At 48.0% G+C, this 22,524-nt stretch overlaps 1 protein-coding gene across 3 annotated transcripts in view; it reads left to right on the top strand.

The window, feature by feature from the left end:
• Positions 1-22,524, top strand: part of WARS1 (tryptophanyl-tRNA synthetase 1) — a 31,657-nt gene that overhangs the window by 3,277 nt on the left and 5,856 nt on the right. For all 3 annotated transcript variants that reach the window (XR_010405324.1, XM_045901523.3, XM_054513879.2), the window contains 8 exons: positions 2,701-2,878; positions 8,274-8,487; positions 9,695-9,803; positions 14,979-15,098; positions 15,586-15,768; positions 19,875-19,975; positions 21,639-21,751; positions 21,955-22,128. Coding sequence is in view for 2 of the 3 variants with exons in the window: in XM_045901523.3 (XP_045757479.1) it covers positions 2,765-2,878; positions 8,274-8,487; positions 9,695-9,803; positions 14,979-15,098; positions 15,586-15,768; positions 19,875-19,975; positions 21,639-21,751; positions 21,955-22,128 (1,128 nt within the window). In the remaining variant the exon portion in view is untranslated. The remainder of the gene's footprint in view (positions 1-2,700; positions 2,879-8,273; positions 8,488-9,694; positions 9,804-14,978; positions 15,099-15,585; positions 15,769-19,874; positions 19,976-21,638; positions 21,752-21,954; positions 22,129-22,524) is intronic.

Below are 22,524 nucleotides of genomic sequence, written 5' to 3'. Positions count from 1 at the left end.
CTTGCAAAGATAACATGAGAGGATATAAACTTTAGGGGGAATATTGAACTGGGTGATTTTTTTTTTTTTTTTTAAGATTTTATTTATTTTTTTGGACAGAGACATAGCAAGAGCAGGAACACAAGCAGGGGGAGTGGGAGAGGGAGAAGCAGGCTTCCCGCAGAGCAGGGAGCCCGATGTGGGACTCCATCCCAGGACCCTGGGATCATGACCTGAGCCGAAGGCAGACGTTTAACGACTGAGCCACCCAGGCACCCTGAACTGGGTGACTTATGAGATTGATTAATTCAGTAAATGTTGATAAACTGCTGTGTACCAGGCATTAGAGGCACATAAAAGAGTAAAACCCAGTGTTTGCTTTTATTGTCTGGTGGAGAAGACATGAATAACTAAATGCCACATGAGTGCTGTCATCAAGTTACTAACAGAATACCCGGGGACCACCAACGACCCAGCCATCAGCTTGGCCGCAGAGGGACAGGAACCAGGAAAGGCTGCAGAGAAGAGCTGAGGTCTGAATTAGTAAAATAACCTGCAGTGTTAGCGGAGAGAGTATCATTCCGGGCAGGGGGAGCAGCTGGAATGCTGAGGGAACACAGGGTTTCGGAGGACTTTGGGGTCGGATCCTGGCTTAGCTCCTCTGGCGGTGGGACTTCAGGGCAGTTCTGACTTCCCTGAGCCATCACCTCTCATCTGCTAATGCAGAGCATACATCAAGCCATCCAACTTTGAAGGTTGGACAAATTTGGGATCGTGTGTAAAGGAGCTGGACCTGATGTTTGATCATTTGTGGCTAGAAGTAATTTTCATCCTTTGATTGTAATTTGATGCGGGCCTGAGTGTTTGTTTCTCCTCTCCAGTGCTAGTCAGAGGTTCTTCCGCATTCCTTCTTGCAGGCCTTCCTAAACTGTGAGCTTTGTTATCTGAAGCAGTTATTTCACCCAACTTCCCTTTTCTGGGAATTGAGGTGATTCTCAGCCAGGAGGGAAAAGAAACTGGTTACTGTCTCATCCTGGTTTCAGTATTATGCTCTCATTGATTTATATAAAGATAAGCCTACTTAAAATTTATATCCTTCTTAAACATTTAACAAAATAATAAAAATAAAGTACCCCAGGAGCACCTGGGTAGCTCACTTGGTGGAACATGTGACTCTTGATCTCAGAGTGCTAAGTTTGAGCCCCATGTTAGGGCTAGTGTTTAACTTAAAAAAAAAAACAAACAAATTACCCCTCAGGTTTGGGGTTTTGGTTCATAAAGTTAACAGAAAAAATTTAAATAATTAAAGACATAATAGTCACATATTGAACCTCTCCTGGTGGGGCCAGTGCTGTGCTGGGCTGGTTATTTACCTGAACCATCATGCTCCATCCACACAGCAATCCTGCAGGTAGTGTTACCGTCGGCCCTACATTATAGTTGAGAGGCTGAGACTCCTCACAGTTAAGTAACGTGTAGGACAGTATTCGAGAGTGTGAGCTGTAGCTGCCTAAGTTTATATCCCACCCCTTCCACTTGTGTTATCTCGGGGAAGTTCTGTAACCTCTCTGTGCCTCAGTTTGCTCATCTATGAAATGGAGACAACAGATCTCACAGGATTGCTGTGAGACTTCAGTGAATGGATGTGTATAAGGTGTTCAGAAAAATAGCAGGTGTGGAGGTGCTGGGGGTTGGCTGCCCTGGCCCAGCCCATTGTCATTGTCCTCTTGTTCAGGGCCGAGTGGCAAGTTGTAAACAGAGCTGGGGTTCGGCCAAGCCCTGGAACCCTAACAAATAATACTCATAATGGATTTGTATCTTGCTTTACAGTTTACAGAATGCTGCCTTTTAGTTTTTCCTCATTTCTTCTCATAGCAGCCCTTGAGGTAGCTGAAGAGATTCCTGATTGTACCACTTTCTAGATGAGGAAGCTGACACTCAAAAAAGGGAAGTGACTGACCCAAGAGGGAACTGAGTGTGCTCAGTCTCTGCACCAGGCAGCATCAGGTGGCCTGCCCTGTGTCCCACCTTTTTCAAGGTTAAAAGTAACGACTAATAAAAGGTGCAGGTACACCTTTTTCAAAGGGCAGCAGTGAAGTAGGACAGCGTGTAGAATGGACAGGCCATGTATCCTTCTTTTCCTCATTTGGATCCCAGAACAGATAAGGCCCTACCCTCATCCTAGATATGATCTTGTCCTTGACCCCAGGCCTTGCTTAACCTGAGAACAGAGCAGCTGGCCAGCAGAGGAAGCCATTTGCTCAGTGACCTGTTGGCTATGGCTGCAAGGGCGCGGGACTCATCCCCAGTACAATTAAGATAAAGAATAAATTGCAGTTTGCTGAGTGTTTTTAGTTCTGGTGAACTTAGGTTTGTTAAAGCACTCTGGTACTTACTCTGTGCACAGACACAAGTCCTTCCTGGGTGCTGGGTGCTAGGTGAGGCACACTTGGTCTCAGTTGGAGGAGTCCTGCCAGTGGTGAGTCCTAGCAGTTCCTTCAGTCCTCATCGCGGGCATCTGTTCATCCACTTTTCTCCTTTTTCATGGCCCGAAATTTCTGCTTATACTTTTACTAATGTTATTTTATCCATGCCCTTTATTATAACACCTCTCCAACCTTTTTGGAAAGACGAGGACTAGGTAGAGCAGGAAAGGTAAAACAGCTACAGTGGCTCGTTAATCAGTCTCTCCCTCCTTCCCCATCCCCTTCTCCCCCACAGTTTTGTCTGGACCACGGAGCAAATCTTCCAACCTCCTAGCCAGCTGTAAACCTAGGTCCCAGAGATGGCAGACATGCCCAACGGTGAGCAGGGGTGTGCCTCCCCGCTGGAACTGTTCAACAGCATAGCTGCTCAGGGGGAGCTTGTGCGGTCCCTCAAAGCTGGGAAGGCATCAAAGGTATGTGATTTTGTTGGGTTCTCTACACGTGCATCTGGGCCAAGCCTGGGGTCATGTTACCCGGAACAGACTGTTCCCTCAGTAACTGAAGTATTTTGGCTATAACTTTAAATTCGTTTTCTCCTTTATTGATGCATGTGGTATAAAGAAAAGCCACTGGGAAAAAAATAAAATAAAAAATAAAGAAAAGCCACTGAAATCCAGCAGTCATCCACCTGCCTGTTCCCAGAAATGAACATTTCAGTCCTTTCAGCTGATTCACTCTCAGAATCACACTTTTATATTGCTCCTGTTGATACTCAAGTTTGGGGCTTTAGCTGTGGAAAATGAGGAGTTAACACTTCTGTCAACACTTCCCATCCATCTGGTGTCCCGTGCATGTCACAGTGTCAGCATCGACGTTCTTCTGACTGCATAAATGCTACAGACAACTGACCCATGGAGTAGAGTATGAGTGTTTTTCCTTTCCTGCCCTGGAGTTGATATTTGTCTTGATTCCTGTCGGCTCCGTGCTTTTGTATACTGATGGTAGGAGCTCTCCAGGCCCCTTCCAGTTCGGTGAGTCTCCTCCTGAGGCACTCACATCAGGCAGCCTGCAGCTCATCTCCATAAGGTCTCTCCCAGCACTCCACCTGCTCAGACAGACTGCTGCCTCTCACCATCCACACTGCCCACCTTAGGCCCTTCCCTTACCTCCCTGTTGGGTCTCTGTTTCCCGATCCTGTGTCTCACTCCTCCTTTGTTTACTCTCTTGACAGAGCAAATCCTCTAATGGTCTCTGAAAAAATTTGTGCTAAAGAAGTAATTTGGAGGATCTTGCATGTCTGAAAGTACCTTTATGTAGTGTTTGATTGATAAGCAAGAAGTGATTTTCTCATGGAATTCAGAAGCCTGAGTAGCTGTGGAGAAGCCAGATGCCAGTCCCTTGTTTTTTCTCCGGAAATTTGCAGGAAGGTCTCTTTGTTCCAGTATTCTGAAATTTCTGGGGATGAGTACATCCTTTCTAACTAGAAACTTATGAGCCTTATGCTGAGAAATTCTTTTGTTTCTGATTTCTTCTCTCCTGTTTTCTCTATTTACGGATTTTTTTTCCCCCTGAAACTGGTCCTCTGCTTTTATTTTTTGACTTGTGCTTTCCATTTTGTTTTCTTCTTGTTGTTCTTTCAGGTGTATTTCCTCAACCTCTTATGTTGCTTTGTTTATTTGTTTGTTTGTTTGTTTTTAAAGATTTTATTTATTTATTTGAGAGAGAGAGAATGAGAGACAGAGAGCATGAGAGGGAGGAGGGTCAGAGGGAGAAGCAGACTCCCTGCTGAGCAGGGAGCCCGATGCGGGACTCGATCCCGGGACTCCAGGATCATGACCTGAGCCGAAGGCAGTCGCTTAACCAACTGAGCCACCCAGGTGCCCTGTTTGTTTGTTTTTTAAGTAAGCTCTTCACCCAACATGGGGCTCGAGCTCACAACCCTGAGATCAAGAGTTCATTGGCCTCCCAACTGAGCCAGCCAGGTTCCCCTTCCTCAATTCCTAACCCTCTAGTTGTTTTTCATTTATCCTGTCATTTTTAACTTCTGTGAGCTCATTTGCTTTCTGAATGTTCCTTTCCTCATTGCACCCCATTCTTGTTTCCTAGGTACAGTAAGTATCCTTTTATCTCTGAGATCTTGATGATGATTTTCCTGATGTTCTCTGTGGGACAGAGGAGCTGGGCTGTGTGGCTATCCCTGACCTTCTGTGCTCCTGGTGCTTTGCCCCCACCGTGCAGAGCGCCCCCAGTCTAGACACTTGTAACTTGACCTCACTGGCACAGGACCTTTGCCTGGGGAGGGGGGTGGGGGGGAGAGCCAAGCAGCTGCTTTTTAAACGGACTTTATACCTGAGTTCCTGTTTCATAGCCAACGTTCACCCTCACTTCCACGGATGCCCCAGCCCTGGGACTCCCCAGCAGCTTAATTCCAGTGTTTTCACGACATCCTCACATTTGTTGTGCTCGGTCCATAGCCAGTCATCCAGCAACTCTACCGCTTCCGAAATCTTGTTGCCGACATCCTCTTTTCATTGCCTTTGTCCTCATGGGGTTGTGCCTTTCTGAAAGGTCTGTCTGCTGTTGCTGCAGGGTGTTTCAAAAGTGTAGTCCTTGCCATCTGTATCTTTAATGCACATGAGCGCTGCCTTTCATTCTGCGGTGCCTCCACCCTTAGGTCACTCAGCTTTTTCTTCACCATCACTTCCAACCCGTTGTTTCCTTTTCAGAAGCCCCCCTGGGTCCTCCCCAGATGGAGATCAACCATCTCCCACCCATCCTGGCAGTTTACTTTGACTCTTTGGACCCCAAATAAGCCATTACACATAAAATAGTACTGAAAGTAAGTGATGTCCCAAAAAAGGAGTTGGTTAATCACAAGAAGAGGTTTACACACCAGATAGGACTCAGTGGATGAAACTAAGTTGTTTTTAAAAATCTGAAGTAAATAAAGGACCCAGATGTTAATCATTTGCTCTTTAAACCCATTTTTGGAAACTTGACAGTGGTATCTGTGTCAATGTAACATTAAGTTTGAATAACATTTAATAAGTGTTTTTAGTTAGCAATTCTTAGTGATCTCCAGTTCCGTTCATTAGTAAACAAGCAGTACTTAACACAGTTTAGAATTACTCTTCCAGGTGTGTTCTTTGATTTATGCAATCAGCTGACTCTTTTTTTTTTTTTAAAGATTTTATTTATTTATTTGAGACAGAGAGAATGAGAGAGACAGAGAGCACATGAGAGGGGGGAGGGTCAGAGGGAGAAGCAGGCTCCCTGCCGAGCAGGGAGCCCGATGCGGGACTCGATCCCGGGACTCCAGGATCATGACCTGAGCCGAAGGCAGTCGCTTAACCAACTGAGCCACCCAGGCGCCCGCAATCAGCTGACTCTTAACAAGAGAGATCAGAGGTTGCATGATAAAGTCAGAGTTAAATGATGAAAATTCAGAAGTAAATTTGACCCTGGAATGTGTTATAAGAGAAGCACCTGGTAGTTTAGAAATTCACTTTATGCAAAACACTCAAGCCACTCTGGGAACACCGATACAGTGAGGACACCGTGGGCTCTTTCTCCAGCTGTCTCGGCCATGGTCCTCAACGTTCTTTTCTGCTCCATGTACTAAGGGAATAAGACCCCCTGCTTTCAGTAACAGCTCACTAAAAAGCAGGGTGTCTCCTGGGGGCATAGGTCAGAATCTAGGGGCTCTGAGGAGAGACCGTGGCCAAGGGCATGAGCAGTTTGGGCAGGACTCAAGAAATGACACTGGACCACAGAGGTTAAGACAGAGAGCAAAGTCTTTTTCCTTGTCCTTTTAGTTTATGTAAACTTTTTTTTTTTTTTTTTTAAGATTTTATTTATTTGAGAGAGAGGGAGATCATGGACAGGGAGGAAGGGTAGGAGGAGAGGCAGACTCCCAGCTGAGCAGGGAGCCCGATGCAGGACTCAATCCCAGGACACTGGGATCATGACCTGAGCCGAAGGCAGATGCTTAACCAACTGAGCCACACGGGCACCCAAGGTAAACTTTTTAAATTGAAGTGCACCATTTATTCAGAAAGATATGGAGCTCATAATCAGCTTACTGTACTTTCACAAAATGACTACACCTGGGTAACCAGTGTCCAAATCGGGAAACAAGATAGCAGCCCCCAGAAGCCATCCTCAGACACCTGCAGTCACTGCCTCTACCCTCCACCCTGGGTCTCCACCATAGATAGCTCTCCCTGTGTTGGAACTTCAGATAAAATCAGGTTGTACATAGTCTTTTTTTGTTTTTTCCTCCCCCGAGAACGTCACCTTTTAAATCCTGTTTCAGTGTTCTGGTCCATGTTAGATTGAGAACAAGAAAATAGACAAGGCAAGCTTGCCTGTCCATTTAAATCGCATTCTAGACTACACACAGTTCTCGAGCAGGGACACTGGTTAAATGTTTGACTTTCAAAGAGCCTCCTAGTTGCAAGCAGAGTTAAACCAGATAGAGTATGAAATGTCAACATAGCCAGTGATAAAAGGGTATTGACTAAAGTGTACTTCAAAGCAGGGTAATTCTTTCCATGGATAATTCAACAAATCATGCTTGCTAAACATTTATTTTGTTGCACTGAGCTTAGGCACTGCAGAAATTAGATGAGTAAAACATACTTACCTATCCCACCTGGGCAAATATCCTCTCTCTTATAGGAGGTATATCCACAGAGTTACTGAGCCCACAATTCTAATTCATTGTAATAACAAAATCCAGGTAGTTTCAGAGTGTGAAACACAAATCTGTGTCTGCAGAAGCCATCGGTATCTTTAATGCACATGAGCGCTGCCCCACGGTGACAGTTCCCTGTGGCTCAGGGCCCGTACCTGACACAGCAGTTCCCTCCGAATGGAGGTTGGTGATGTGTCTCTCCACTTAGGAAGCCCACTTCATAGAACATGATGGGTATACTCTAAATGGGAATGTTTGTACTTCCTTTGGCAAGCAAATTGGCCTGTGTATATTCTTTGTTTGTGATCTGATCCAGCAAGGCCAGTCACAGGAGCAGAGCTTTGGGGCATAGCATGACTAATCTGCCTAATGAGGCCTGCTCTTCCAGAGGCCAGCCTTCAAGGGTGGCTCGTGTGGGCTTCTGGAGCAGGAGGTCTCTTTACCAGATTTCCAGAATACCCAAGAATATATTTTTACATTTGTTTTCCTTATGCTTATTTTTAAACACTCAGTATGCAAACACTTTGGACAGCTTGATAAGACTCCAAAGTACAGTAATACAACTATTTCCCACTGCATCCCTCCTTAATTCAGGACTTGAAAGCCTGTGTTTTTCCTTGCCTTTATCTGCTTCCCTGATGTCTAGAGTTGCTGTCACTGTCCTCAGTGGCATTATTTAAGCTTCCACAAATACTCATCTCAACTGTGTAGAACGTAAAAACAAGGTCCCACATAGAATTCCTTATACTCAGTTCAGGGAGCTTGTCACACGTTCTCTAGCATCAGTAGCGTTTGAGAAATCTTCAGCATATTCACTGTGTCATAAATAACAGTGTGTATCATGTCCATTTGTCCCATAGTGTTTGTGGTAGTAATCCATAGGACTAGAACAGCATAATAAATAAAAGACAAATAAAAGAAAATAAAAGACATTCGGGCCCACGACTTGCTGTGTGTCCAAGGGCAAGCTCCTTCGCCTCTCTGTGTCTCAGAGTCTTCAGCTGGAACGGCACGGTGACAGTGGTGCCTGCCTCCAGGGGGTGTTTTGAGGCTAAGGAAGGAACGGGTGTGAGGGCATTTAGCACGGTGCCTGCCACGTGTCAGCAGTCACATTCAGCAAAACGTTAGCTATGGTGGTATTTTTAGCCTTCATCCTCATTTCCTTTGTCCAGGATGAAATCGATTCTGCAGTAAAGATGTTGTTATCATTGAAAATGAGCTACAAAGCCGCCGTGGGGGAGGACTACAAGGCTGACTGCCCTCCAGGGAACCCGGCACTTGGGAGCAATAGTGGCCTGGATGCTGCAGAAGCTGAGGAGGATTTTGTGGACCCGTGGACAGTACAGACGAGCAGTGCCAAGGGCATCGACTATGACAAGCTCATTGGTATGTCCTGGGAGAAGCCTCAACTTATACAAGTGATTCCCTTGAGTTGATCCCATTGGTGTGTTTTTATTTTGAATTATAAACCCAGTCAAGCTTCAATGCCAAGAAAAAAAAAATAGATCCTAAAATCTTTTGGTCATGCAATACATTCCCAAAGGATTCTTTTTAACTAGAATACGATGTAAAACTTATTTTGAAATAACGATCTATAGTAGATAGCTTAGTAGAAGCTTTTTTCCCTTTTTTTGAGCGATTCAGAACTTGAGGAAAGGTCTATTAGAATGGCATCTTTGGGCGCCTGGGTGGCTCAGTTGGTTAAGCGACTACCTTCGGCTCAGGTCATGATCCTGGAGTCCTGGGATCGAGTCCCGCATCGGGCTCCCTGCTCGGCAGGGAGTCTGCTTCTCCCTCTGGCCCTCCCCCCTCTCATGTGCTCTCTCTCATTCTCTCTCTCTCAAATAAATAAATAAAATCTTTAAAAAAAAAAAAAAAAAAAGAATGGCATCTTTGCAGTCATTTAAATCACCTCTCACTTAATGGTTAAAGTCAGGAATGGATTACCTAAGAGATTCCAGTGATAGTGATTGTAGAGCTGAAAAGCTAGAAGTGACCTTAAGAAGGATGACTCCTCACAGGGGGCAGGTGGCCACTGGCAAGCCCCTCCTCGTGGGGCTTCCTGCTCGGGGAATCCTTACTCTGAGATCACTGGTAATCACCAGTGAAGAGGCATTGCTGAAATGTTTTCATTAAAGTCAAAAGCCATTTTCCATAATTTTAAGTGTAGACCATCAATGAGGGAAAATTTGTTTTAAGACATGTTAATTCAATGCAACAATTAAAGAATATTAAAATTACGGTGTCATTGTCCACAGATCATGCCTTAATAAGCAACTAGGGGAGCGGAGGTGTGAAAAGTTGCTAGCCAGACTGAATTCTGGATGTTTCCAATCAAAATCCAGTCCCAGACAAAACAGTGTTTTATTCTGTAATTAGTTTCCTGTTTGCTGGTTGTGATCTCAACTGTCCTTGTGAAAGAAATATGACTTTGGGTTGAGAGAAGGGACTGGGAGCAGAAGGCCTAAAGAGTCTGGGTTCATTAAGATTGTACACAATACACTAGTCTTTCCCCTTCAGTAATATCCGATCGCCAAACCTCACACCACCTAAGGTGGCCATATCTCCTTTGTTACATTTTTTTTTTTCCCAGTTCGGTTCGGAAGCAGTAAAATCGACAAGGAGCTGGTAAACCGGATAGAGAGAGCCACGGGCCAGAAACCACACCGCTTCCTGCGCAGAGGCATCTTCTTCTCACACAGGTCAGAGGCTTCCTGCCCTCCTCTCCTTTGAATTCCAGACATGATTAGGGCACTCTTCCCTCAAGCTGCCTGCTCCTGGGGGGACAGTGCTAGCCAGTCATCTGAAGACTGGTGTCCACCTTCTGTCCATAACTGGCTGTGGGTTCATGCCCTGTCCCTTCACCCGCGGCCTTTACTTTATTCATTTATGAACCGTTCACTTCATAAAGAGGAGGTCACATACACAGCAGATGAGATTCATGCCAGATTATGTGCTATAAATCATAAAATGTCATAAAGACAAAAGAGAAGAATATGTCCAAGTTTAACATTTCCCACGCGATAAGCAGTGGCTTCCTGAAGTTCTGTGCCCTGTTCCTGCTATTGTCCTGGCCCACTCATAAATCCTATCATCAAAAGAGAAACTAACAGAGCGTACCTGGAAGAGACTATCCCTACCCTAAACTGTAAATTCCATGCAGATAATAATCAGAAAATGGGCAGGTTCCAGAGTGTTCCTGCCTCACCCGCCCCACAGGTTAGCCCATTACACGGTCCAGGGTAGGGTTGTTCTGTCCTGCTTGCTCTGTACAGTTACAGGAGAGCACACACGGGACAGAACTTGGCAGCCTGCCGGAACACTTCAAGTTCCGTATGCAGAAAACTCCGGACCCTGCTCAGCCCTCTTTCTGGACAGAATATCGTCAAAGTTTTTTATCTTAAGATTTAATTCACGTTTTTAAAGTATACAATTCACATTTTTAAAGTGGTCTTTAATATATTCATATGGTTGTGCAACTATTACCACCACTGTCTAATTCCAGAACATTCACACTACGCCAGGAAGAAACCCTTGTCCCCATGAGCAGTCACTCCCCCAGACCCCCCTCCACGCACCACCACCACTGGCAACCATCGTGTGTTCAAGGTTCCGCCATGTGGTGGCGTGTGTTCGTACTACCCTCCCTTTTATACCTGAATAGTGTTCCACTGAATAGATAGCGCCCCACTTTTTGTTTATCCATTCACCAGTTGCTGGGCATTTGGGTTATTCACTTTTTGGTTCTCAGTAATGCTACTCTGAACATTTGTGTACAAGTTTCTGTGTGGACATGTGTTTTCATTTCTCTTGGTGGGAACAGAATTGCTGCATCGTAAGGTAGCTCTAGAATTTTCTGAGGAACTGCCAAACAGCTGTCCACGGTGACTGTCACTTTGCATCCCCACCAACAATGCACAGACAAGGGTCCCAGGTCACACCCTCACCAACACTTACTATTTCCTACTTTGTTTTTTATAGCCATTCTAGTAGGTATGACTTGGTTATTCATTGTGTTTATATTTCCCTAATGACTCATGACATTGAACATCTTTTCATGTGCTCATTGGCTACTTTCATATATGCTTTTCCCTCCCACCTGCCGCCCCCACCTTATTTTTTTTTTAAGACTTTACTTACTTATTTGAGAGGGAGAGTGAGTGAGCGCGAGAGAGAGCACAAGCAAGGGGAGCAACAGGGAGAAGGAGAAGCAGACTCCCCACTGAGTAGGGAGCCCAACACGGGGCTCAATCCCAGGACCCTGGACCACGACCCGAGCCGAAGGCAGCCGCTCAGCCAACTAGGCCACCCAGGCACCCTGTGCCTATTTTTTTTTTTTTTAAGATTTATTTATTATTTGAGAGAGGGAGAGCAAACAGGTGGAGGGGCAGAGGGAAAGAGAAAGGGGGAAAGAGAATCTCAAGCAAACTCCCTGCTGAGTGTGGAGCCCAATGCAGGGCTGAACTGAAACCAAGAGTCAGACACTTAACTGACTGAGCCACTCAAGGGCAGGGCCCTCCTGCCTATTTTTATATATTCTTTGGTGGAGAATATCTATTCTGATCTTTTACCTGCTTTTTAATTAAGTTGTTTGTTTTTTCATTATTAAGTTATAATCGTTCTTTATATGTTCACCAACCGGAAGCTCTCCAGACCACATCCTTTTGGTGTTTTATGGAGGCTTCATTACATAGGAATGATCATTAGTGATTAAGCTCAATCTCCTTTTGAGGGGATTGGGACTGATAAGTACCAACTTCTAATTAGGGTTGGTTCCCCTGGCAACCAGTCTCCATCCTTAGGTTACTTAGGGACTTTCTAAAAGTCACCTTATTAACATAAACTCATGTGTGGTTGAAAGGGGCTTTGTTATATGAATGTGACATTCATGCCTCTTATCACTTAGGAAATTCCATGAATTTTAGGAGCTCTGTGACAAAGACCAAATATATATTTCTTATAAATCACAATTAGCTCACTACTCTATAGAAGTACAACTGACTTTTGTCTGTTGATCCTATATCCTGCAGCTTTACTTCATTTATTAGCCCTAGTAGGTTTTTTTCTTTTTTTGAGGATTCTATAGAATTTTCTATATGTAGAATCATGTCACCTAAGAATGAAGATAATTTTACTCCTTCCTTTACAATTTGGATTTCTTTTTTCTTGCCTAATTGCTCTGGCTGGAACTTCTAGTACAGTGTTGAATAGGAGTGGTAAGAGTGGGCATCCTTGTCTTATTCCTGATCTAGGGGAAAGTCACTCTTCCACCATTAGCTATGGGTTTTCCATAAATGCCCTTCATTATGCTTAGGAAGTTTCCTTTTCTTCTTAGTTCATTGAGTATTTTTTATCATGAAAGGTATTGGATTTTGTCAAAATCTTTTTCTGCATCTGTTAAGATAATCATGTGGTTTTTGTCTTCTGTTAATTTAATACAGCATATCACATTGATGCATTTTTGTATGTTGAACCAACTTTGCAAGCCTGGGACAAACCCCACTTGGTCATGGTGTATCATCCTTTTTATATGTTGCTGGATTTGGTCTGTGAATTGCTGAGGATGTTTGTGTCTGTATTCATAAGGGTCTATAGTTTTCTGTTGATGTCTTTGCTTGGGGTGTCAGGATAATCCTGGCCTCGGAATGAGTTTGCAATATTCCCTCTTCAATTTTTTTGGAAGGGTTTGTGAAGGATTGTTAAAAAAAAAAATTTTTTTTTTAAGATTATCCATTAAATTTAGAGATGGAGAGAGCGCGAGCCGGGGGGAGGAGCAGAGGGAGAGGGACAAGCAGATTCCCCGCTGAGCCTGACAAGGGACCCAACCCCAGGACCCCAAGATCGTGACCTGAGCCAAAATCAAGTCAGATGCTTAACCGACTGTGCCACCCAGGCACCCCTGTTAATTGTTTTCTAATATTTGATAGAATTCATCATGAAGCCATCTGGTCCCAGGCTTTTCTTTGTGGGTCGTTTTTTGAATACTACTTCAGTTTCTTTGCTTGTTATAGATCCATTCAGATTTTCTTTTTCTTTTGGAGTCGGTTTGCTAGTTGTTTCTCTCCAGAAATTGGTCTTTTTCATCAAGGTTATCTAATACGTGGGCATACACTTGTTCTTAGTATTCCTTTGTAATCCTTTTTATTCCTGTAAAATCCGTAGTAATGTTCCTTTTTCATTCTTGACTTTGGCAGAGTCTTCACTGTTTTTTTCCCTCTTGGTCACTTTAGCTCAAGTTTACCAATTTTGTTGATCTTAAATCAAAACTTTTTATCTTGGGGCGCCTGGATGACTCAGTTAAGCATCTGCCTTCAGCTCAGGTCATGATCTCAGGGTCCTGGGATCCAGCCCCGCATCGGGCTCCCCGCTTAGCAGGGAGTCTGCTTATCCCCTCTCCTTCTGCCCCTCCCCTTGCTCCTTCTCTCTCACTCTGTCTCAAATAAAATCTTTAAAAAAAAATTTTTTTTAATCTTAGCACTTTGCAGTTCTTGTTGCCCGTGTGCCTTACTTTATTTACTTCAGTATAGTAACCCTGTAGGCTCTTGGCTTAGGGCGTCATAGGACTTGCAGCTTTTGGCCATTCTCAGATTTGAGAATGCCCATCTGTCTAATTTTATCATCTGTAAAGTAGGGAATTAGATGGGCTTTGAGTAGGCTCCCTCACCTGCTGGAAACCATCCTCACAAAGCTGAGCTCAGAGAGCGAGCCTCAGTCCATTCCCTGCACTGCTTGAGAGCACCTTGCCCCCAGGGCAACGCATGGTGGGGCTGTCAGAGACTTGAAGAACAGCTTGTGGGACAGCTGCATTTTTTTCTTTCCTATAAACCCGTAAAAGTTTGATTTGGTTAATTTTGAGAACCAAAGAAGGGCTTTTTTCTTCCAAAATTAAGGTTTTTTTCTTCTTTCCTTATTTCAAAAGCAGTGTATGATTGGTCCCTGGAGGTAAAAAAAAAAAAAAAAAGCTCAACACAAAGAAACAATTCCCATAATCCCATGAGCCCAGAGAGGAGCACTGTTAACCCTTGGTTTGGGGTATGAGGAGGAGTCACTTTTTAGAATACTCGTGTGGGGTCTCCTACCCAGACCCCTGGGAAAGGTCTTCTTTTACTTTGGGACACTTTGTGGAGAAACAAAGAACATTTACACCCTAGAGTAGTGGTTTCACACCCTGGTGAACATTGCGATCCCTGAGGGAGCTTTTTAAAAATACAGATTCCCAGACATCACCCCAGACCCACTGAATCAGAATCTCTGAAGGTGGGACCCAGGTAGATGTAATATGACCAGGAAGGAGAACCCTTCATGTGCATCATCCGTGGACCCCAGTCCTTGGGGAAGGCGGATGAGTCCGGAATGACTCCCAGCTGAAGACACTTGGTCCCAGCCTGGCTGAGGAAGCCCAAATGAGATTTTCAGCTAGGGACTTCCCCTCCACACTCCCAGGAGGTCTTCCTCACTCCCCTCCCTGAGTCAGGACTGTGTGGAACCCTGCAGTCTCCCCAGTCTGGGTCTCCAGAGTCTCGGGGCTAGGGGTTCTGACCAAGGATTGTGTAGTGTTGGCTTGGTGTCGTTCCCAGGAAAGGTGTAAAGCAGATGGTGTGTGGACATTGGTATTTGAAGTTCCCTAAGGGGTTCCATTGGCTGCCCAGCCGTATCCCTCTTTTATTCCAGACCTGCGTGTCTTATACTTTTAAAACAATCACGGGAGAGAGAAATCATATCAGTAGAAGTTTCCTGTCATTTTTCTCATATGGGCACCAAGGGTAACAAACTCTAATCATTGTGTTGTGTTTTCTCTGTCTTCTCCAAGTGATCAGTAGTGCCTTAGTGTTTGTCTCAGAAAATCACACCATTTCCTTTTTTCCTTTGTCCTTTAGAGATATGAACCAAATTCTTGATGCCTATGAAAATAAGAAGCCATTTTATCTGTATACGGGCAGGGGCCCCTCTTCCGAAGCAATGCATGTAGGTCACCTCATCCCATTTATTTTCACAAAGTAAGTATTGAATTGTATGCCTTTTCTCCCTTTTATTAGCGAATCAGGAATGTTGCTTATAAACCATGTCAGAATGACAGGACAGTCCTCGTTTGTGTTTGTTAAACAACGTATGCGGGGACTGGTGCCGTTGTGGCTTGTTCGCTCTGTTCCCGGTGTCACATTAGAAAGTGTGGCGTGATGGAGCGAGCCCGGCTTTGGAGTCAGCCAGCCCGTTTCCTCCTGTCCCTCTCCCTGTGACCGTAGCAGTCCCTCCCGGAGCCTTCGTTTACACGTACCCTAAAATGATCGCCAGCCTGCAAAATAGCAGCTCCACAGCATAAGACTGTGTGATTGCGAAAAAAAAAAAAAAAAAAAAAAAAAAAAAAAAAAAAGACTGTGTGATTGCGTAGACAAGAAAGGTTTGACATACACTCTCAGTAGGAACCGTGTGTTCGGATGCAGAACAGGAGATGGGACGGCAGCCTTCTTCCCATGCATCTCCTAGGTGGCTGCAGGATGTGTTCAACGTGCCGTTGGTCATCCAGATGACGGATGACGAGAAGTACCTGTGGAAAGACCTGACCCTGGACCAGGCCTATGGCTATGCCGTGGAGAACGCCAAGGACATCATTGCCTGCGGCTTTGACATCAACAAGACTTTCATCTTCTCTGACCTCGACTACATGGGGTAAGGAGAGGGTGCCCGGCTGCCTTCTAGAGAAGCAGATGGAGACAGCAGCTCCTCGCGGCCACAGCCAAGTCAGACACATCTGAAATGGTCTTAAGATCTGGGGAATGTTTTCCTTCCTTTATGAAACGTCAGGATATGGTTTCTTGGTCTTGCTCACCAGCTGAGGCTTCCATCCCCAGCTTGAGACAGAATTGTAGTTTCTCTCCAAGGACAGTCAGTTTGCTGGGTTAGGGTCTTTCTCTTTCTTGGCGTGCCTTTTTCCTTGAAGAGAAAAGACTCACACACAGTCCCCTCACGATCCAGTTCTTTCAGAAATATTGCATTCGGAAAATCCTTGTATTGAAATTTTTTTTTTCCAGATTTTATTTATTTGTCAGAGAGAGAAATAGAGAGTGAGCATAAGCAGGGGGGGAGTGGCAGGCACAGGGAGAAGCAGACTCCCCGCTGAGCAGGGGGCCCGATGCAGGACTCGATTCCAGGACCCTGAGATCATGACCTGAGCCGAAGGCAGACGCTTAACCGTCTGAGCCACCCAGGTGCCCCTGAATTGAAACTTCTGAGGTCTTCTTCATCCCAAATGACTACCAAGAACTGTGTTAGAAAAATAAGACTCGGTCAAGTGTCCCAGTAAGAAATACTCAGCAAGTACTTCCTGAGCACCTGAGATGTAGTGCTCCCCCCAAGGCACTGGCAGTCCCCAAGGAATGGTAGGGGTGTGGCCCCTGTCCCTGAAGGTTCGTTATACTAGCCCAGGACAGGGTGCGGTAGAAGCACAGGATGGACTGTGTTCACGCTGAGTGCAGAGGTGCTTGCTTATTACCATTTCCCCAGAATGTCCCCTTGAGGACTACATCCGAGTGGTGACTTTATATCCACAGAAATAGTTGCCTTGATAAGAAGTCTGGCCTTTCTACCAACTAGTAAATGAATTCATAACTTTCTAATTTTACCTGTGAGATTTTTAAAATCACTTCTCTGTGGGCATGGAGGCATTGTGGTGTCCTTGAGGAAACATGAGCTTCGAAGGAAGGAAACAGACCCGGGTTCGAGCCCTGGCACCTCTGTTTAATGGTCATGAGTCTCAGCAAACCTGGTCCACGAAATAGGGTTACATGAGACCTTAGGTGTCATCATTATTGTAATTTTCATGGTGCTTTTTTTATACCTCTTCCCCTCATTCCTTAAAAGGACCTGATTCACCTGCTCGAGCGCTTAGCCACACCCTGCATCCTGCTGCTCTTCTTAGCACCAGGCCGGGGTGGCAGCTGCCCAGCCACCGCATCCTCGGGTGCTGCCTCTTGCCTCCCATGGCAGCCCCTCACGGCCTCGGTCCCCCAGCAGCCAGCGCTCTCCGTAAAGCTCTCTTGTCGCTCCCCACCCCGCGCCTCTTCCACTCTGTCATCATCAGGATGAAGTGCTCACTTTCCATTTAGCTCACGGGCCCCTCAGGGATTTGGCCCGTGTTACTCTCCAGCATCAGTCACTGCCACCTCCAGCGAGGTGGGACACTCTGCAGTTCCACAGCCCCCAGAGTTCCCGTCCCTCTCCTGACCTCCCTGTCCCAGCGCAGAGGAGTCTGATGCCATCTCCAAACGCACGGGCAAGCATCACCTCCTCCTGGGAGCTGTCCCTCCCACAGTCCGATTCAGATGTGCCCCCCAGCACCCCAGGCTCCACCTCGGCCGCACCTGGTACAGAGTGAGGGGTGGCCCTGTTCTGCTGGGTGAGTAAAACAAATAGTCACGGAGCGCTCTCTGTGGCTGATGCCCTCCTAGGCCCTGAGAACCCAGCAGTGACCCAAGCGGAGTCCCTGCCTTGCTGGACCGAGGTGCTGGTGGGGCAGAAGCAGACACCCCCTGTATCCTCAAGGATGAACACGTGGTAGGCGCGTGAAGGGGGGTGAACTTTTGAACAGTGCAGGTGAGGGGGCCACCGCATGCCCCACCCCGCTCTCGGCACATTCTGAGAGTACGTGGGGCCCAAGGCGACTGGCCCGGCCTGTCGGCTGACCGCACCTGGGCGTCCTCCACTTGGCTCAGAGGAGCTTCCTTTCTCTTCGTGAGCTCGAGGTAGAGCTGAGAACCCACACAACGTGTAGCTCAGAGAGTCTGTGCTGTTGCTTCTCGGAAAGCCTCTTAGGTGGAACCCAAAGTCAGGAGAGAAGTTTTAAAAGTTAAACCCTGTTTCCAAATGTCTTATTCCCTTTAAGAGTTTTTTGTGTGTTTTTAACAAGTTGAGCTTTTTTTTTTTTTCCCCTTGAAATGGAACTCAAAATCCAGAGCTTTGATTTAACAAAGCTCCTTCCTGGTCTTCAGGAGCTGAAACTACAACCAAGCCAGCCTCCACCCTCTCTTTGGGTGGGAGCGAACTGGCGAGGGCCCCGTGGGGAAAGAAGCCCAATGCAGGCAAGTTGGCTCCAGACACCCTGTCCCCGCGTATATTTCTGGCCCTGCGTGTAGGCCCAGAGAGGCCTTTCTGCCAGGAGCCGTGAGGGATGGAAAGACACTGCCCTGGGAATCTGAGAGCTGGTGTTCCAGACCCAGCTCTGCTCCTGGTTGGTGTGGTTCCTTTGGGCAAGCCCTTACATTCTCTGAGCCTCCGTTATCCTGTAAGTCGGGGGTTTCGTACTAGTGAGAGGCAGTCTAGCGAAGGGGTCTGTCAGCGTGCTCTGCCTGGGCTCACATCCTGACCACCGTTTGCTCTGTGATGGGCACCTGAGTTACTTGCTCTCTGCCTGCTTGCTCAGCCCGCTCATTCATGCAGTAGGTATTCCTTGAGCATTCCAGGGAGCACCCGTGTCGGGAGCACTTTGCATGTTGCCGGGTCCCTGGCGTGTCCTCTCTCTTTAACACACTCCCCACCCCCACCCCTGACCAGTGCCCTGGGGCCAAGTGAAGGTCGCTGTCTCCCCAGTCCCTCTCCTGCTCCTGAGTGGGACTCTGCTCAACTCAGTACAACCCCTGGTGCGGGGCCTTTGCAGTCCTCCCTGCCTCGTGGCTGCCCCCCAGCCAGGCAGCCAGGGCCCCTGCATTTCTCACACCCAAGCCCGGCCCCTGCCGTCTGCCCGGAGACATTCAGGAGTTCTCCATCCAAGGAGAGACATCTTAAACTCTTTCAGAAGCTGCGAGATGTGGTAAGGAAAGCATAGGCATTGTGGCCAGACGAGCCTGGGTTTGGATCCCAGCTCGTGTAATCACTGGGATCTGTGACATGACCCTTAACCTCTCAGAGCCTCGGTCTTTACCAGGAAAGGGGAGGTGAAGCTACTACTTTGAAGGGGACTTGAGTGGTGTTAACCTGTGTCCGGCACTTAGCACAGCTCCTGCTACATAACGTGAACACATAGTAAACATTAGCTCTCCCGTTTTGTCCCGTTCCGTCTTTGTGGGGCCTGACACCTGGTATGGTGGAGAGTAGAGTTGCTGAGCATATTAGAGATGCCATGTAAGAAGTCCCTCTGGGTTCTGCCCCCTCCTGTAATTGCTTCATCCTCAGCCTGGGTCCCTCTGGTAGCAGAATGGCTGCCACAGCTCCAGGCCTCATATCCACATGCCTCACCATCCAGGAGAGAGCATCGGTTGCTTGAAGCAGCCACTGTGGCCCAGCCCTATTGCTGGGCATGGGGTCATCCCACCCAGACAGCATGGCTGCCGACAGTGGACGGGGCCGTGGTGGCTGGACCGGTTGGTTTCTCTGCAGACAGTCTCTGGCAGCAAGGTGCAGACAGTCTCCCACAACACAGAACAGAGTCCGTCTCACAGGAAAGCGCCTCAGGGCTCCCAGGCTGGAAGCTGTGCAGCACGCTTGACCGCTGACCCGGGCAGAGTTTCAGCGCTCCACGTCACCCCCTGACTCTGAACGTGTTGTGTTCTTGCCTTGTCCTCCCGTCCTCTGGCGTAGGTCTCACACAGCTTTCCACACTTCTCTGGCAGCTCCGCCCGGCCTGCCGCAGCTCTCTTTACCTGCAGATGCCCCTGGGCACCATGCTGCCCAGTGTGTGTCCTCAGCCCGCACCTGCATGCTCAGGCTTCACCCTCTGCAGCTTTGGCCTCAGCGGGAGGCCGCCCTCTGAACCTGCGGTTTGATTCTGATTGTCTTTGCAGGATGAGCCCAGGCTTCTACAAGAACGTGGTGAAGATTCAGAAGCACGTTACCTTCAACCAAGTGAAAGGCATTTTCGGTTTCACTGACAGTGACTCCATCGGTAAGGAGCTCGCTGTGGCCTCTCTGGTGGCAGCATCGGCCCCTCACCTCCCCACAGTGAGCCCACAGGCAGGTCTCCCCAGGAGCCAGAGGAGCTGGTGCGATGCCTGTGGCCCCGCTTCTGGGCGTCGGGGCTGCACTTCAGGAGAGCGTCTGTCACCCCTCAGTCACCCACTGAGAGGCCTAGAAGAAAGGAGGAGAAGGGTGGGGATAACTAGAGTTCCCCTGCCCGTGTGGGCACCTCTGGTCGAGGCCAGGAGCCTCCGCTTCCCCCGCAGGAGGACGGGCTTGCCCAGAGGCCCCATGGAGCCCACCCTGCCCACCCTCACTGTCCTTCCATGGCTCGGCCCCCTGCACTCACACTCGTGTCCCTTTCCACATACTTCCATGCCGTCAGATGCATTGGCCTTCTCCTTCTAGACCCTTAGCTCCTGAAGCTAAGAATTGATCCCTGAGACTTGTGGGTCTCCTGATCCCCTCCCCTACTTCGTTTCTGGGGCACAGCTCCAGGCCAAGCAGCCGCGAGCCCAGGCCAGCATCCCAGGTTGTGCCTGCAGGTGCCGCATGGGAGAGTTTGTCCTGCTGGGAGGGGGCCATGGCCCGGGGCCCTGGCAGTGAGGGGACCTTCAGGGACAAGTGCAGAAACGCCATGGAGAGGCCTCACTGGGAGGCTTTTCACATGAGCAAGACCCTTTTCTTTAATGTTCCATTCAGATGCATTCCTGACAATTGGGGCATAAACCCTGTGCTTTTGAAAGGGTATTTATCCTCGGAATGCCAGCATCTCATGGGAGGATGTCCCAGGGAAGAGACAGTAGACCTACGACTAGCTGCGCACACTGTGCTGCCAGGCGCCCGGGTTTGAATCCTGGCCCGGCCAGCTGCTTGCTGGGTATTAGCTTTGGCGGGCTGTGCCGACGGTCTGAGCCTGCAAGTGCCCGCTGGTAATGGGGGGCCGCGTGGCACTGTTAGGTCGAGTTGTGAGCAGTAGACGAGCCCGGGGAAGGCCCCGAGCATAGCCCGGCGCCCACAGGCAGGGATTGGCCGCCCCTGCCGTGTGTGTGTGCGCGCATGTGTGTGTGTGTGTTTGTACGTACATGTACACCCGGCGCTGGTGGTGGTGGCAGCGTGAGTGTGCCCACGCGGCATGGCTGGCGGGGGCTGGCCCGGACCGCTTGTCGGAGGTCACCCAAGGTCAGGGCCCTTGGACGCCTTGTGTGGGTCTAAGCAGTAGCAGTGTTAACAGCAACATCCAAGGTATTGAGAGCAGTTTTAGGTACCAGGGTGTCTTAACCTGTAATGATTAAAGGTGAGGAACAGTCTATGTGTCCATGGGTAGAGACTGCCTAAACACTCCCCAGCACGCTTACAGGATAGAACATACTTAACAACCACCCAAGTGACGGAAAATGTAAGGAGAAAAACTGGGTAGTGTGCAGTCACCACAGAAATGCGGTGGGAAACTGAGAAAACGAGAAAAGAGATGCACACTGGGACTGTAGATTTGTCTCTCCTCCCTACTCTTCTGTGGCTTCAGGTTCTCTTGAGTGATGATCACTTTTCTAAAGGGGAGAATGCTTGTTCATGCTCATCCCTTTTGCTGGCTGAATTAACCAGAACAGGAGTCGATGTCGTGTGTAAAAATATATTGTTCACACTTTCAGGGAAGATCAGCTTTCCTGCCATCCAGGCTGCTCCCTCCTTCAGCAACTCATTCCCTCAGATCTTCCGAGACAGGGCAGACATCCAGTGCCTCATCCCCTGTGCCATCGACCAGGTCAGGAGGCAGAGCGAGGCGTTTATCGGTCTGGGGCGCTGCACTCTGATGGGAAAGGAGGTTTTAAGAGGTGTTGGGCCGGGGCAGTCCTGTAAGCTACTTGGGAGCTGGGAGCATCCCATGGAGGCCGCGGAGGCGTTGTTCACGGGCTGACAGCCAGCCCATTTCTGCCAGCTTCCTCAGAGGCCCCTCTCGCCCCACAGGATCCTTACTTCAGGATGACGAGAGACGTCGCCCCCAGGATCGGCTACCCGAAGCCAGCCCTGCTGCACTCCACTTTCTTCCCCGCCCTGCAGGGGGCCCAGACCAAGATGAGCGCCAGCGACCCCAACTCCTCCATCTTCCTCACGGACACCGCCAAGCAGATCAAGACCAAGGTGAGCACCATCCGGGGCGGGGGGCAGCCTGTGCACACGGAGCAGACGCGCCCGGGACACACTCACACTCACACTCACACTCGCAGGCACGCGCACACATGGCAGGACCGTCCTTCCAGCGTCCTCCCCACAGCGCTGGGTTCCAGGGTCAGTAACTGCTGCTGCCTGCAACCTCGAGGCAGCCTGTCCCCGTTGCCAACACCAGATGAGCTTGTTCTGTCTGTGCCCTTTTATTTAGGCAAAACTTTGAATATTTCTTCTCCTTTTTTCTTCTCTGCTTTTCTCACCAGTGCTCTGCTCTGGAAGCAAAGTCGTGGCAGTTTTCTTTTTTTTTTTCTTTTTTTTCTTCTTTAAGATTTTATCTATTTATTTGAAAGAGAGTGAGAGCGAGAGAGA

This window comes from Mirounga angustirostris, unplaced genomic scaffold (assembly GCF_029215605.1).
Source record: "Mirounga angustirostris isolate CCGP_5_RB_7025 unplaced genomic scaffold, mMirAng1.0.hap1 SCAF_9, whole genome shotgun sequence".
NCBI lineage: Eukaryota > Metazoa > Chordata > Mammalia > Carnivora > Phocidae > Mirounga > Mirounga angustirostris.
This window is presented reverse-complemented; position numbering and strand designations above follow the sequence as displayed.